Raw genomic sequence first — 17,968 nt, 5'->3', positions numbered from 1 at the left:
ATTGGAATTTCATGACTGGGAGTTTAGAATCTAACGTCTTCTTAGAAGTAGTTCAGGATTGTTTTTTGAAGCACTTTGTGACAGAACCTACAAGGGGAAATAACCTGCTTGACTTGGTTCTGGCAAACAAGGAAACCCTTGTTAGTAATTTAGAAATTATAGAGGAACTCGGCACAAGCGATCAGAAATCAATTAACTTTAGCATTGAATGGAAGTGTGACAGTAGGGATAATTCAGTAATGGTCCCAGATTTTCGCTTAGCAGATTACAATGGGCTTAGAGAACACTTATCATCTGTGGACTGGGGTAACGAAGAGAGTTATCAGTATGAGAGCTTTCTTAACACAATACATGCTTCCCAAAGAACATTTATCCCATATAAGGAAATTAGGTCGAATAGAAATGACCCAAAATGGATGAATAATAGGCTCAAATATCTTTTAGGGCAGAAGAAAGGAATTTATAGGCGTATCAAAAGAGGTGAGGGTCATCTTATGAATCAGTATATTGACATTAAGAGGGACGTTAAAAATGGGATAAGAAAAGCTAAAAGGGACTATGAAATTAAAGTTGCTAGGGATTCGAAAACTAACCCAAAAAGTTTTTTCCAGGTCTATAGAACAAAAGTTAGAGATAAGATAGGTCCCCTTAAAAATAATTTGGGGCATCTTACTGACAAAGAGAATGAAACGTGCTGGATTTTAAATAATTATTTTCTCTCGGTTTTTACACAGGAAGACACTAATAATATTCCGGTAATTAATTTTTATAGTGGGCTAGAAGAAGATAAATTATGTAACATCACAGTCACTAGTGAAATGGTTGTGAAGCAGATAGACAGACTGAAGCAAAATAAGTCACAGGGTCCTGATGAGGTTTTTTCAAGGGTTCTTAAGTAATGCAAAATGGAACTCTGTGAACCATTAACTAATATTTTTAATTTATCTCTTCAAACAGGTGTAGTGTCTGATATGTGGAAGATGGCTAATGTAATTCCTAGATGGAAATATGTAGTATAAAATACCGACACAATGGAAATATAAACACATATAAAGTATAATGTGATACTTTATTGACAACGTTTCGCCCACACAATGGGTTTTTTCAAGTCACAAACAGATCTACCTGGGCGGAAGGTACGCGAGTATTTATAGTCAGGTTCAGAATTCTGTGGTTAAGTGGAGAATGCTGCATCTGATGATGTACCGAGTGTGGGTTATAGAGTCTAAAATCTTGGGTAGCTTGGAAGGGAGATTGGACAAGTTTGTGAGCAGATCTTCTGCAATGTTCCTCCATTCCTATGTTCTTATGTGGGATAGCGATGAAGCAGTGTCTTGGCAAGTGGTTCAGCTATGTTATAGAAGCCATTGTTCTGGTTGATGTTGTTGGATATAGAGATAAGAGATAATTCCAGGATTCTTCGGTATTGAGTGTTGTCTTCTGTGGCGATAAGTCTTGAGTTTCTGAAGTTTATTAAATGGTTGTGTGAATTACGGTGTTGTACACAGGCATTCCTTGTATTATGAGACCTGCTTGCATATTGGTGTTTTGAAATACGCTTTTGGAAGTCTCTTGATGTTTCGCCCACGTATAATTTGCTGCAATCATTACAAGGGATTATGTATACCCCTGCAGAGGATGGAAGCTTGTCCTGTCTATTACTGGTAATGTCCTTGATGGTCGTGGTTGTGGAGGTAGATACTTGGAATGAGGGATTGGAAAAGATGTTGGAAACGTGTTTGGCAATGGAGTTGGTGGGGAGGACTATGTATCTCTTCTCGGCAGTGTCTTCTCTGGGTGTGTTGAAGATGTTTAATGCCCGTCGTCTGTAGTTTCCCAACTAGGTAGACTGTTCCACTCATCAACTACCCTGTTTCCAAATCAGTACTTTCCTATATCCTTTCTAAATCTAAACTTGTCTAATTTGAATCCATTACTGTGGGTTCTCTCTTGGAGAGATATCCTCAAGACCTTATTAATGTCCCCTTTATTAATACCTATCTTCCACTTATACACTTCGATCATGTCTCCCCTCATTCTTCGTCTAACAAGTGAATGTAATTTAAGAGTTTTTAATCTTTCTTCATAAGAAAGATTTCTAATGCTATGTATTAATTTAGTCATTCTACGCTGAATGCTTTCTAACGAATTTATGTCCATTCTGTAATATGGAGACCAGAACTGAGCTGCATAATCTAGGTGAGGCCTTACTAATGATGTATAAAGCTGCAATATGACCTCTGGACTTCTGTTGCTTACACTTCTTGATATAAATCCCAGTAATCTATTTGCCTTATTACGTACGATTAGGCATTGCTGTCTTGGTTTAAGGTTGCTGCTCACCATAACCCCCAAGTCCTTTTCACAATCTGTATGACTAAGTTCTACATTATTTAACTTATAAGTGCTAGGGTTATGGGCACTCCCAAGCTTCAGAACCTTGCATTTATCTACATTGAACTGCATCTGCCACTTTTCTGACCAGTTATTGAGTTTGTCTAAATCCTCCTGGAATTCCCTGATATCCACTTTTGAATCAGTTATCCTACCTGTTTTTGTGTAATCGGCGAATTTGCTCATATCACTAGTAATTCCCTCATCAAGATCATTGATATATATTATAAACAACAACGGGCCCAAGACTGATCCCTGTGGAACGCCACTTGTTACAGATCTCAACTCGGATTTAACCCCATTTAAGCATTCTCTCTGCTTCCTGTTAGTGAGCCATGACTCGATCCATGACAGCACTTTTCCCTCAATGCCATGAGCTGCCACTTTCTTTAACAGTCTTTGGTCTGGAACAAGGTGGTCAGTCCCTGAGCCTGGAAAAGAGTTCAGCTCCATGGTCTGGAACAAGGTTGTTAGTCCCTCAGCCTGGAGAAGAGTTCAGAGCCATGGTCTGGAAGAAGGTGGTCAATCCCTCAGCCTAGAGAAGAGTTCAGCTCCATGGTCTGGAACAAGGTGGTCAGTCCTTCACTCTGGAGAAAAGTTCAGCTCCATGGTCTGGAACAAGGTGGTAAGTCCCTCAGTCTGGAGAAGAGTTCAGTTCCATGGTCTGGAACAAGGTGGTCAGTCCTTCAGTCTAGAGTTCAGCTCCATGGTCTGGAACAATGTGGTCAGTCCCTCAACCTGGAGAAGAGTACAGCTCCATGGTCTGGAACAAGGTGGTCAATTCCTCAGCCTGGAGAAGAGTTCAGCTCCATGGTCTGGAACAAGGTGGTCAGTCCCTCGGCCTGGAGAAGAGTTCAGCTCCATGGTCTGGAACAAGGTGGTAAGTCCCTCAGTCTGGAGAAGAGTTCAGCTCCATGGTCTGGAGCAAGGTGGTCAGTCCCTCAGTCTTGAGAAGAGTTCAGCTCCATGGTCTGGAACAAGGTGGTCAGTCCCTCAGCCTGGAGAAGAGTTCAGCGTCATGGTCTGGAACAAGGTGGTCAGTCCCTCAGCCTGGAGAAGAGTTCAGCTCCATGGTCTGGAACAAGGTGGTCAGTCCCTCAGTCTAGAGAAGAGTTCAGCTCCATGGTCTGGAACAAGGTGGTCAGTCCCTCAGCCTGGAGAAGAGTTCAGCTCCATGGTCTGAAACAAGGAGGTCAGTCCCTCAGTCTAGAGAAGAGTTCAGCTTCATGGTCTGGAACAATGTGGTCAGTCCCTCAGCCTGGATAAGAGTTCAGCTCCATGGTCTGGAACAAGGTGGTCAGTCCCTCAGTCTAGAGAAGAGTTCAGCTCCATGGTCTGGAACAAGGTGGTCAGTCCCTCAGCCTGGAGAAGAGCTCAGCTCCATGGTCTGGAACAAGGTGGTCAGTCCCTCAGCCTGGAGAAGAGCTCAGCTCCATGGTCTGGAACAAGGTGGTCAATCCCTCAGCCTGGAGAAGAGTTCAGCTCCTTGGTCTGGAACAAGGTGGTCAGTCCCTCAGCCTGGAGAAGAGCTCAGCTCCATGGCCTAGAATGACCATCGTTCCAGATCATGAAGCTGAACTCTCCTCCAGGCTGAGGAACTGACCACCTCAAACTATTTCTCCAAGGGCGATGGACTAATTAGAGCCATAACACGCCACTACCCCAGCTGTCTACACTACATTTTCTGTATATGTCTGAAGAAGCCTACCGTGTAGGCGAAACGTTTCAACAATATACCCAACTACTGCACATGTCATACCCGTCAACTTCTCAGTATTTTATAATATTTTAAACATATATACTGCGAACTGATACTGTAATCCCAGACATAATGAATGAAGAATATTCTACTTATGAAGAGGTAATTTGTAGGTTTAATAAAGATTTCGTGGACCTGGAGGTTAAAATCTATTAAACCAACGGTAACTAGGTAACTAGGCTCTGGTGGCCTGGTGGTTAACGCTCTCGCTTCACACGGTGAGGGCCTGGGTTCGATTCCCAGCCAGAGTAGAAACATTGGACGTGTTTCTTTCCACCTGTTGTCTATGTTCCCCATCAGTAAAATGGGTACCTGGGTGTTAGTCGACTGGTGTGGGTCGCATCCTGGGACACTGACCTAAGGAGGCCTGGTCACAGACCGGACCGCGGGGGCGTTGACCCCCGGAACTCTCTCCAGGTAAACTCCAGGTAGGTCAGGTTAATTTGTGAAAATGTTGAGGAACAAACCAAGAACATAATTACTGTCACTTTGACCTGATGCTTGACACCCAAGATAAGATTTCGTTCGGATTTTTAACCCTGGAGGGTTAGCCACGCTGGATAATCCAAGAAAGTCAGTGTCTCATCGAAGACTAACTTATTTCCATTGTGGTCCTCAATCTTGTCTCCCAGGATGCCACCCACACCAGTCGACTAACACCCAGGATGCCACCCTCACCAGTCGACTAACACCCAGGATGCCACCCTCACCAGTCGACTAACACCCAGGATGCCACCCTCACCAGTCGACTAACACCCAGGATGCCACCCACACCAGTCCGCTAACACCCAGGATGCCACCCACACCAGTCGACTAACACCCAGTATGCCACCCTCACCAGTCGACTAACACCCAGGATGCCACCCACACCAGTCCACAAATACCCAGGATGCCACCCACACTAGTCCACTAACACCCAGGATGCGACCCACACCAGTCCACTAACACCCAGGATGCCACCCACACCAGTCCACTAACACCAAGGATGCCACCCACACCAGTCCACTAACACCCAGGATCCGACCCACACCAGCCCACTAACACCCAGGATGCCACCCACACCAGTCCACTAACACCCAGTATGCGACCCACACCAGTCCACTAACACCCAGGTACCTATTTGCTGCTAGGTGAACAGGACAATACGTGTAAGGAAACGTGTCGAAATATTTCCACCCACCGGGAATCGAACCCGGGCCCTCCGTGTGTGAAGTGGGAGCTTTAACCACCAGGCCACCGGGCCAGCTGTTCCAGTAACACGCATCATTTTTACCAGAATCTTTAACAAGGTCGATAGTGAAGTTAAAGTGTTTTTGATAGCATGAGAACAATGTTTGTAATTCTGTCTAGTTGAAGAACGTAGAGTTTAGTGTTGAGAGTGTGGGTTACCTAATAGCAGGTAATGACGGCTATATATATACGGTGTTTAAGGTGAACACTACATTCACTTGGTCTTCCACCACCAACCATGCAACTACTGCAGGTATACCTCTCTACCCTCACACACACACACACACACACACACACACACACACACACACACACACACACACACACACACACACACACACACACACACACACTAGTAGCAATCAGCGAAGAGGCGGGGCCAGGAGCTGTGACTCGACCCTTGCAACCACAATTAGGTGAGTACACACACACACACATACACGCACACAGTGAAGAGGCGGGGCCAGGAGCTGAGTCTCGACCCCTGCAACCACAATTAGGTGAGTACACACACACACACATACACGCACACAGTGAAGAGGCGGGGCCAGGAGCTGAGTCTCGACCCCTGCAACCACAATTAGGTGAGTACACACACACACACACACATACACACACACACACACACACACACACACACACACACACACACACACACACACACACACACACACACACACACACACACACACAAACACGAAACAGGCCAAGTGTTTATCGACAAGTGCCTTTCAAAACTAGCAACTACTACATACACGCACGGTTCAATATATATATATATATATATATATATATATATATATATATATATATATATATATATATATATATATATATATATATATATATATATATATATATATATATATATATATATATATATATATATATATATATATATATATATATATATATATATATATATATATATATATATCAGTATTGTGGGATTAACAATAATATAAGTGAACTGAGTATAAGAAACATTGTTAACAGTTTCTAGTATCATTGAAGGACATCACAGTCTGTTAAGTCAGTTTTAACATTCTCAGTGCTACTTGTCAGCGGTGAAGCGTCTCTTAATATATCTGGAAGATTTAATACGTTGTGTTGCAGACAGCAGTGCAGTATTGCAAGTGAGTGTTGTTGTAGGTGATAGTGTTGTTTTCCAGGTGACAGTGTTGTGTTGTGTGGTGTTGGCCGTCGTGGGTGTGCCTACACCAACACCTGACGCGGGCCCACAACCAGAGCTCAACAAGGGCTACAGCTATGAAGCACCATTCAAGGGCTTCGGTCTGCCAGGGGAGGAGGTAGACCACAGCCAGCCCACCTACCAGGAACCTGACACAGGTTACCTACCACCTGAAGGTCTTGCTCCAGGTGACCTGCCAGACATAGCTTTTGGCTTACTTGCTCTTGAACCAGCTAATGGACCTCCAGCTATAAACCCAAGCTATACTACGCCAGCTACTTATAAACCAACACCTAATCAGACTTATGGTACACCTAAACCTTCCTATTCGCCACCTAAACAGACTTACAGTTCACCTACCCCAGCCTACACACCACCTAAACCAACATATGGTACACCTAAACCGGCCTACACACCACCTAAACCTACCTATAGCCCACCTATTACTTCTTATACACCTAAACCAATCTACAGCACACCTAAGCCTTCATATGGACAAGCTAAACCAATCTACAGCACACCTAAGTCTTCATATGGGCCACCTAAACCAACCTACAACACACCTATGTCTTCATATGGGCCACCTAAACCAACCTACAGCACACCTAAGCCTTCATATGGGCCACCTAAACCAACCTACAGCACACCTAAGCCTTCATATGGGCCACCTAAACCAACCTACAGCACACCTAAGCCTTCATATGGGCCTCCTAAACCAACCTACAGCACACCTAAGCCTTCATATGGGCCACCTAAACCAACCTACGAAACACCTACACCTACATATAGACCACCTAAACCAACTTACACCACACCTACACCTACATATGGACCACCTAAACCAACTTACACCACACCTACACCTACATATGGACCACCTAAACCAACTTATGGAACACCTACACCTACTTATGGGCCACCTAAACCCACATATGGAGCACCTACACCTACATATGGACCACCTAAACCGACCTATGGAGCACCTGAACAGAACTTCGGTTCTTTTGCTTCCTCAATTGGTTCTTCTAAATTCAAATCAGAATCTTCATCAGCTTATCAATCTTCAAATGAGATAATTAATGTTGGTTTTGGAAGCACAGGAAGCAGTGGTTCAGGGACAGGTCAGGGCTACTCAGGAGGATCAGGTTTTGGAAGGACAGGAAGCAGTGGTTTAGGGTCAGGTCAGGGCTACTCAGGAGGATCAGGTTTTGGAAGCACAGGAAGCAGTGGTTCAGGGTGAGGTCAGGGCTACTCAGGAGGATCAGGTTTTGGAAGTACAGGAAGCAGTGGTTTAGAGTCAGGTCAGGGCTACTCAGGAGGATCAGGTTTTGGAAGTACAGGAAGCAGTGGTTTAGGGTCAGGTCAGGGCTACTCAGGAGGATCAGGTTTTGGAAGTACAGGAAGCAGTGGTTTAGGGTCAGGTCAGGGCTACTCAAGAGGATCAGGTTTTGGAAGTACAGGAAGCAGTGGTTTAGGGTCAGGTCAGGGCTACTCAGGAGGATCAGGTTTTGGAAGCACAGGAAGCAGTGGTTTAGGGTCAGGTCAGGGCTACTCAGGAGGATCAGGTTTTGGAAGCACAGGAAGCAGTGGTTCAGGGACAGGTCAGGGCTACTCAGGAGGATCAGGTTTTGGAAGTACAGGAAGCAGTGGTTCAGGGGCAGGTCAGGGCTACTCAGGAGGATCAGGTTTTGGAAGTTCTGGAAGTATTGGTTTAGGGTCAGGTCAGGGCTACTCAGGAGGATCAGGTTTTAGAAGTACAGGACGTAGTGGTTTAGGGTCAGGTCAGGGCTACTCAGGAGGATCAGGTTTTGGAAGTACAGGAAGCAGTGGTTTAGGGTCAGGTCAGGGCTACTCAGGAGAACCAGGTTTTCGAAGCACAGGAAGCAGTGGTTCAGGGTCAGGCCAAAGCTACTCTGGAGGATCAGGGTCGCGTGACCTAACAGCATCATACAGAGCCTCAGGATCTCTGGGAGGTGTGGCTGGCTCACTGGGTCTACACAACTCAGCAATTTCATCACAAAATGATCTTGAATCCCGGCAGTTAACTTCTGGCTACACTCCTAACCAGTCTTATGGTGAGGTAAGAAACAATATCTTCGAATTTCACATGTACTCCATAAATTCGACTTTGGGGATTAGTGACGAGGGTTACAAAGCCATGGCTTGCTCCTTTAGTGCTTTAAAATCTGAGGTTAGAGGTTTGAAAGAGGAGGTCCTACTTCTCCAGGAAGAAACTAAGAGGCTGAAGGCTCACCTCGATGGGTTTGGAAGTGAGTGTGAGGTGGCTGGAGTGGGTGAGGGGAATAAAGCTACCAGCAGTGAGGAGCAGTCTGTCACTCGCTGCGAAGAGGCTGAAGCTAGGGAGGATGAAAAGGCTCCCCGCAGTGAGGTGCAGTCCAGCACCTGCTACAAGTGGCGAGTGGTTCCCAGTAATGGGAGGAGCATCAAAATAAAGTTAAAAGAGAAGATTTGAAGGTAGGAAATCGCTTCTCTGTTCTTCAGGATGAGTGTACTTCAGTGATCAGTGAAGGTAAAGGTACTACTTCTCCTGCTAATAGAGGTAAGTGAATTCTTGTGGTTGATGACTCAGAGGAAAGATATATGGACCGTGCTTTCTGTAATAGGGATAAGAAGGTGAGGAAGAGTGGGTGTGCTTTCCTGGCACTGTTGTTAGTGACATAGTCAACAGGTTGGGTAATATCATGTCAGGTAATGGGAACAAGCCCATTATCTGTCTCAGTGCTGGTTGAAATGATGTCTGGAAGGGTAGGAGAGATGAGCTGCTTGTATGTCTCATAACAATAAAAATGCTTTCAAATGAGCTGATGTAGGTAACAGCTCTTAGCTTGCCAATAAAGTTAGGAATCCTTAACCTGTAAATAGGTGTCAATAAAGCTGGGGATCCTTAACATTGTCAAACCCTGTGTAAAAAAAAAAAAAAAAAAAAAAGATTAGTACAGGTCAGCTGCAGATTTAACTAGGTCTAAGGGAGGGGTCCCAGTCATATGTAGCATCTTGCCAGAAGGGGAGTGGACAATGAATGAATGTCTAGGGCAACTGGTGTAAATTGCTGGCTTGACAGATACTGCAAGGAACTTGCAGTCCCATTCATTGACAACTGGAAGAACTTTCATGGCAAACGTGATATGTATGCAAGGGATGGGGTACATCTTTCTGGGGCAGGGGTGGTAGCATTTGCCAACTCGATCGAGAGGGCCATTGCTGACATGTCTAGGATTTTAAACTGATAGAAGATAGAGGTATGGGTGTGTGTGGGAAACAGTCAGGTTGCAGCACTAGAGCTGAAAATGGTAAATGTTTATTAGACAGTATTCATCATAAAGTTACAAATAAAGACAATGGATCAGGTTAGCAAAGGGAGACAGCAGAGGGCAGCAATGGACTAGCTCCCTTAAAGTCTACTATACTAATAGCAGGAGTGTAAGAAATCAGATAGATGAGCTAAGATTAATTGCAAATGCAGGAAGCATAGATATTATTGCTATAACAGAGACCTGGCTCAGTCTGAAAGATGGAGAAATGTCTTCTGCACGCCACATACAAGGCTATAAATAATTCCACACTTGTGAGGTCAAGAGGAAGGGTGGTGGTGTAGCGATGTCAGAAATAATTTGACTTGCTGTGTTAGACATGATATAAAATTAGAAGCATCAGCCACTGAATCTGTTTGGTTACAGCTTCTCGAGGGCCGTGAAAAACTAATCAATGGTGTGATTTACAGGGTCCAAAATCTTGATAGGGAGTGCAGTAATCTTTTATGGGACAAAATTCGTAAGGCATCTACATACGAAAATGTTGTGGTAATGGGAGATTTCAATTTTAGACAAATTGAGTGGAGCAATTTGATGGGATATTTAGAGTCAGGTGACTCTAAATATCCCATTGCTTTTTAAAACAGTTTATGACATAGCCAACTAGAGGAAATAACCTGCTTGACTTGATTCTTGCCAGCAGGAAATCACTGATTAATAATCTTGAGGTTAATGATGAACTTGGGGAAAGTGATCGCTAATCACTCAATTTTAATATATCACGGAATTACCCTAATAATGGCAATCAGGTCTCAGTTCCTGACTACTTCTGCTTGGCTGATTTCATAGGACTGAGAAATTACCTGGTTTAGCTGAATTGGAATAACCTGACTATAGGTCAGGTAGTTGGCGATGATTGCTGATATGACGTTTTTCAGGGCATAGTTCCAGCTGCTCAGAAAACTTATGTTCCGAATAGGGAAATCAGATAAAATAAATGATCCTAAATGGATGAACAATAGATTAAAACATTTCACTGGTCAAAAGAGAGGCATATATAGGCAAATCAAAAGAGGAGAGGGGCAATTAAGAAATCAGTATATTCAGTTAAAGAGAGAAATAAAAAAGGGAATAAGAAAAGCAAAAAGAGATTATGAGGTTAAAGTTGCAAGAGAATCGAAGACTAACCCAAAAGGATTCTTTCAGGTATACAGAAGTAAGTTCAGGGACAAGATAGACCCCTCAAAAGTTACTCTGGTCAGCTCACGGACAGTGATAAGGAAATGTGTAGAATTTTTAACACATACTTCCTCTCAGTTTTTACACAGGAAGATACTAGTGATATTCCAGAAATAATAAATTATATAGGACAGGACGATAGTAAACTATGCACGATTAGCATCACAAGTGACATGGTCTTTAGGTAAATAGATAAATTAAAACCTAACAAATGCCCAGGCCCTGATAAACTGTATGCAAGGGTTCTAAAGGAATGTAAAGAGGAGCTTAGTACACCTTTGGCTAATCTTTTCAACATATCACTACAAACTGGCATAGTGCCATATAAGTGGAAAATGGCAAATGTGATACCTATTTTCAAAGCAGGTGACAGGTCCTTAGCTTCGAAATATAGACCAATAAATCTAACCTCCATAGTAGGAAAATTTGTGAAATCAATAATTGCCGAGGCAATTACTAGCTACCTTGAATAGCATAAACTGATCAACGAATCTTAGCACGCTTTTACAAATGGGCGTTCCTGCCTTATAAATTTATTAACTTTTTTCACTAAAGTATTTGAGGAGGTAGATCTAGGTAATGAATATGATATTGTGTATATGGACTTCGGTAAGGCTTTGGTAGAGTCCCACATCAAAGACTATTGGATAGAGGCATGGTTGACAGATAGGCAGCAGAGAGTTTGCGTAAATGGGGAGAAATCAGAGTGGAGAAGCCTCACGAGAAGTGTTCCACAGGGGTCAGTGTTGGGCCCCTTGTTGTTCACAATCTACATAAACGACATAGATGAGGGAATAAATAGCGATATAAGCAAGTTTGCCGATGAACAAAATAGTCCGACGAATTCATTCTGACGAGGACACTAGAGCACTCCAGGATGATTTGAATAGACTGATGCAGTGATCGGACAAGTGGCAGATGCAGTTTAATATAGACAAATGCAAAGTTCTAAACATTGGACAGGAAAATAACCATGCCACATATAAACTAAATAATGTAGATCATAATATTACTGATTGAGAAAAGGATTTAGGAGTTCTGGTTAGCAGTAATCTGAAACTAAGACAACAGTGCATTAGTGTTCGCAATAGAGTTAACAGAATCCTTGGCTTCATATCAAGAAGTATAAATTATAAGAGACCTCAGGTTAATATCTTTATTTACTACAAGTACATGTACAAGGTATACCAGTATATGTACAAGGTATACAAGTACATGTACAAGGTATACTGACCATAGCTGACATCAATGACATACTACTATATAGAAAGCCCCTTGTTATGCTGTGCATTTCGGGCAAATTAGGTCAGTTTTTTATTGTCCCAGGATGCGACCCACACAAGCCGACTAACACCCAGGTACCCATTTTACACTGATAGGTGAACAGGGACAGCAGGTGTCTTATGGAAACACGTCCCTAATATTTTCCAGCCGTACCACAGGATATTACATAAGAACATAAGAAAGAAGGAACACTGCAGTAGGCCTATTGGCCCATGCGAGGCAGGTCTAAGTCTCCTACCGGCTTAAGCCAATGAAACCATACCCCCGGCCGGGATTGAACCCGCGGTCATAGAGTCTCAAAACTCCAGCCCGTCGCGTTAGCCACTAGACCAGCTAGCCACAATAAGATTTATCCAACTAGGTATATTTCTACACCATAGGAAGGTTAGCACAGGCACCACTGTGCTAACGGGCTGGAGTTTTGAGACTCTATGACCGCGGGTTCAATCCCGGCCGGGGGTATGGTTTGTTTGCAATCGTGTCATGACGATTTCTTGAGTCATGTTGACGGCAGTGAAGGGACTTGAGCTAGAGTTCGTCACGGCCACGCTAGCTGGAGATTCCTCTGTAAAAACTTGCATTTGTGGTCACAGTGGTGCCTGTGCTAACCTTCCTATGGTGTAGAAATATACCTAGTTGGACGAATCTTATTGTGGCTAGCTGGTCTAGTGGCTAACGCGACGGGCTGGAGTTTTGAGACTCTATGACCGCGGGTTCAATCCCGGCAGGGGGTATGGTTTGTTTGCAATCATGTCATTACGATTTCTTGAGTCGAGTTAAGCCAATGCCCCAACCTAGTCAGGGCAGGCCACATTTACTTAAAGAAGGAAAACGACAAATGACCTAGTAGCACAAGCTAATCAGGTCCAACTCACACCCACCCACACCCACTCATGTATTTATCTAACCTATTTTTAAAACTACACAACGTTTTAGCCTCAATAACTGTACTTGGGAGTTTGTTCCACTCATCCACAACTCTATTTCCAAACAGGTGCTTTCCGAATTACACCGAATTACAGAACGGATATAAATGTTCTGGATTCTACTTTTTGCTAATATTAATATTTCCTGTCCCTCAAAATTTACTCTCACTTGCAGAAGGGAATGCCGTTCGACTTTGCTTATGCTGTCAACGACGAATACAGCGGTAACATGTTCAGTCACAGAGCGAACTCAGATGGACTGGTGACGAACGGGGAATATTCTGTTGTTCTCCCTGACGGCCGCAAGCAGGTGGTCACCTTCACAGCAAACAACGACTTAGGTTACCTGGCTAAGGTCACCTATGAGGGGCAAGCCTCCTATCCGTCCTCGACACCTAATACCTATAACTAACGAAATTTGCTGCCAAAAGCTAGTCTTAAACGTGTATTTCTAAATGCACTGTGCATCTGCTGGTAATGCTTTGGAACCCCACTTGTTACTGTGGTATCATTGTACCATTAAGTAAACAATACGTTCCTCGAAATAAGTTATTATTCCTATTTATTAGTTGGGGTCAGGAAGATATAGCAAGCAAATTGTGCCGTTTCTTATTTTTCTTTCCGCTTTCATGCTTTAGGTTCTCATTTCTATAATTATTGTAAATAACACTAATTTCATAGATTACCATTTGACTTGTCTTATGGTCAAGTGAGGTGTGCTGACAGCAGCATCCAGCCTCCACATCTGTGTTATAGGCAACACTTCTGATATAACGAACACTCTTGTTAAAAGCAACAGTCGTGTTAGAAGCAACGCAGACTGTAGCAGATTTGATATCCATGTGTCAGTGTGCATTCAGGATTGTGTTCACAGAAGGTTTAAATTTGAGACTGACAATTGTGATCCACTTGAACTCATGGAGGTCAAGGCTGTGTCACCCCACTCATTAGTGGTTAAGTCAGCAGTCCTCTTGACACAAGAGATCAAGATTTAAGTCAGCAGTCCTCTTGACACAAGAGATCAAGATTTAAGTCAGCAGTCCTCTTGACACAAGAGATCAAGATTTAAGTCAGCAGTCCTCTTGACACAAGAGATCAAGATTTAAGTCAGCAGTCCTCTAGACACAAGATATCAAGATTTAAGTCAGCAGTCCTCTTGACACAAGAGATCAAGATTGTGGCCCGTATTGTATTAAGTCAATACTCGACCTCCTCACCCTAAGAAGGTCTAAACTGGACACCTTGACCTACGAAGTTCAAGCCTAGACCACATCGCCCTACAGAGGTGAAAACTGGACCATATCGACCCTGGGAGCTCAACACTTGATGACCTTGACCACCGAGGTCAAGACTTTGATTCTTTTCACACGCCTGTTACTTTAAGACTAGGCCATCTGGCTCTAATTCTGCGTTACCTTCGTTATTATATTTTGATAAATATTGTCTATTTTATTACATTTCTCGAATATTGTAAGAATTAAGGAATAAAATAATTAGATAATAAAATATTTTAACCATAATCTGTTTTTATTTCCATTAGGTGTCTTTTACAAGTAAATTAATTAAAATTTCCTACAATGGCACTCAGATTTGCATCACTCCATCAGCGAAATTTATTGCCCGTTAATTTATCTTTGACAGATTTATTAAATATTGTTAAATATTGAATACTGGCTGTATTCCTGCCTTGGTCTTCTGCTGTTTAGTGATGGGTTGCATATGCTTGCTATCACCACCTTTCATTCCCCAGTCTAGAGTCTGTCTACTGTGTAGTTATTTGACTGCTATGTGTAGTTATTTGACTCTATCAGTTTCTGATTAACAGACCTATTCTCTCTCTTCTGCTTCTCTACTTTCTCATAATTTGATATCCAGCTGAAAAAAATGCATATGCTACATTTATTAGTTTTTCCCAGATGTGTTGTCATGGGCAGGTAGGAAAGGCCTTTTTTTACCATCATGCCATTTATAGCTACATCTCTTTTTGACTTCATTTTATTCCATTTCTCATAGAGTTCTGAGAATATGCACTTTCTCCCACGTCTTCAACTGAAGTTAAATACTTAGCGACCCTCGTGGTGAATAACTTCCCAGAGCACAATAACCAATACATCACTGGTAAATTAAAGTTCTATAGACAGGTACAGTGTCTACTGAGGGTCGCAGGACCCAATATGGTGTATATTATTCTTGTTCTTCATGGTACTCTGCTTTAACAAAAAAAAAAGAAAGACGTACTACAAATCATCCAGAATAAAATGGTTACATTCATCCTCGACCTGAGTCCAAGAGAGCATGTAGATCAGGAATGTTGAAGACAGAGTAAAGTAACTGAAGTTAAATCACATTTATAGAATTGCTCACAAGCAGTGTCCAGAATACCTTGCTGCCAAATTTATCAAGGTTAGCAACCAAAACTAGTATGGTACTAGGGAACAGGAACACAACATTTGTACAGTAGACCGTTATATCACATGGTAGTTACGTTCCTGAAAATGTCGTGTTAGGTAAAACTGTGTTAGATAAACTGAAGTACTTATAGGAAAAATAGGGTTATGTTCCTGGTAGCCCCCAAAAAGCCAAACAACTTTTTTCTAGACCAACAGATCTTACAAAAATAAAAGTGAATATGTAATTGTAGTTCATTGTTGTGATATATTATGTTTTTACTGCTTATGACTACAAATGCAACAGAAATAATAGTATTTCTTACCTTAAAGTGTGGGTACTTGTACTTGTGGATGATTGTGAAGAAAGTGGATATACAGTGGACCCCCGCTTAACGATCACCTCCAAATGCGACCAATTATGTAAGTGTATTTATGTAAGTGCGTTTGTACGTGTATGTTTGGGGGTCTGAAATGGATTAATCTACTTCACAATATTCCTTATGGGAAAAAATTCGGTCAGTACTGGCACCTGAACATACTACTGGAATGAAAAAAGTTCGTTAACCGGGGGTCCACTGTATATGGTGTGGCTGTACTGGGCTGAGGTGGATGGTTGTTCGTTGTTGGCAGAAGTGGATGGTAGAGGTTCTGGTACTAAAGTCAATGGTTGTATTGGTGTGTGCATAAATTCTGTAACGGATTTACATTGCAGTACATTATACAACTGATAGTAAGGCATAATCAGCTGGTCTAGACTCCATTTCAGAGCACTGCAAATAGATTTGTCAGGGTCCTTTTCAGTGAAAAGTCTGCTAGTTTAGCAGCAACATGGAACTGCTCACATAACTGCTGCAATATTAGCAGTTTTTCTTCTGGGTCTTCTGTTATGTGGCTCCCTAGTATCTGTGCATCGAGCTCTACCAACATTTTCTCTGGACTCCTGTCTTCATCATCATCTTCTAAGAGCTCATTCACATCATCTTCATTCATATCTTCAAAACCATCACCTGGTAATCTCCTTGCCAGCTGAACAATTTCCTGAACCTGACTCTCAAACAAGGGAAAACAAGTGAGAGAATTAACTACAGAAGGCCATAACTTTCCCCAGCGATGATTGCTTGGCAGATATGAGATATGGCAATTAAAAGATCTAAACTTAAACAATTAAAAGATCTAAACTTAAACAATTAAAAGATCTAAACTTAAACAATTAAAAGATCTAAACTTAAACAATTAAAAGATCTAAACTTAAACAATTAAAAGATCTAAACTTAAACAATTAAAAGATCTAAACTTAAACAATTAAAAGATCTAAACTTAAACAATTAAAAGATCTAAACTTAAACAATTAAAAGATCTAAACTTAAACAATTAAAAGATCTAAACTTCCCCAACTCAGGCCTCTGCCTGAGTTGGGGAAGTATCCCATGACTTTCCAAAGTTTTTCCCGTCCCACAAACCGAACTGTGTTAAGTTAATTTTGTGAAGTGTTGTATAATATTGTACTGCAATTTTTCAATAGTGCAATAACCAAAAGGTGCCAAATAAAATCAAATTCAAATTCAAATTCAAAGTTTATTCTCTATAAGGATTACAATGCTGAGTTTACAGAAATTTGGTTATTGTTTGGTTTACATGTAGTAAAATTGTGATTACAGAGTGTACCACTAGAACGCCTAGCATGGCTAGGTATTACAGAGTGTACCACTAGAACGCTTAGCATGGCTAGGTATTACAGAGTGTACCACTAGAACGCTTAGCATGGCTAGGTATTACAGAGTGTACCACTAGAACACCTAGCATGGCTAGGTATTACAGAGTGTACCACTAGAATGCTTAGCATGGCTAGGTATTACAGAGTGTACCACTAGAACACCTAGCATGGCTAGGTATTACAGAGTGTACCACTAGAACGCTTAGCATGGCTAGGTATTACAGTGTACCACTAGAACACCTAGCATGGCTAGGTATTACAGAGTGTACCACTAGAACGCTTAGCATGGCTAGGTATTACAGAGTGTACCACTAGAACACCTAGCATGGCTAGGTATTACAGAGTGTACCACTAGAACACCTAGCATGGCTAGGTATTACAGAGTGTACCACTAGAACACCTAGCATGGCTAGGTATTACAGAGTGTACCACTAGAACACCTAGCATGGCTAGGTATTACAGAGTGTACCACTAGAACACCTAGCATGGCTAGGTATTACAGAGTGTACCACTAGAACACCTTGCATGGCTAGGTATTACAGAGTGTACCACTAGAACACCTAGCATG

At 42.3% G+C, this 17,968-nt stretch overlaps 1 protein-coding gene across 1 annotated transcript; it reads left to right on the top strand.

Moving 5' to 3' along the window:
* Positions 1-5,612: 5,612 nt before the first annotated feature.
* On the top strand, positions 5,613-14,657 carry LOC128704610 (uncharacterized). The gene is made up of 3 exons (XM_070079597.1): positions 5,613-5,636; positions 6,556-8,655; positions 13,472-14,657. The coding sequence occupies exons 1-2, from the start codon at positions 5,622-5,624 to the stop codon at positions 7,813-7,815; spliced, it is 1,275 nt and encodes a 424-aa protein (XP_069935698.1). The 5' UTR covers positions 5,613-5,621; the 3' UTR covers positions 7,816-8,655; positions 13,472-14,657.
* The last annotated feature ends 3,311 nt before the right edge of the window (positions 14,658-17,968 follow it).

The sequence above is a fragment of the Cherax quadricarinatus genome, chromosome 100 (assembly GCF_038502225.1).
Source record: "Cherax quadricarinatus isolate ZL_2023a chromosome 100, ASM3850222v1, whole genome shotgun sequence".
Classification (NCBI taxonomy): Eukaryota; Metazoa; Arthropoda; class Malacostraca; order Decapoda; family Parastacidae; genus Cherax; species Cherax quadricarinatus.
Note: the sequence above shows the minus strand (reverse complement) of the source record. Positions and strands in the feature narration are given on the sequence as shown.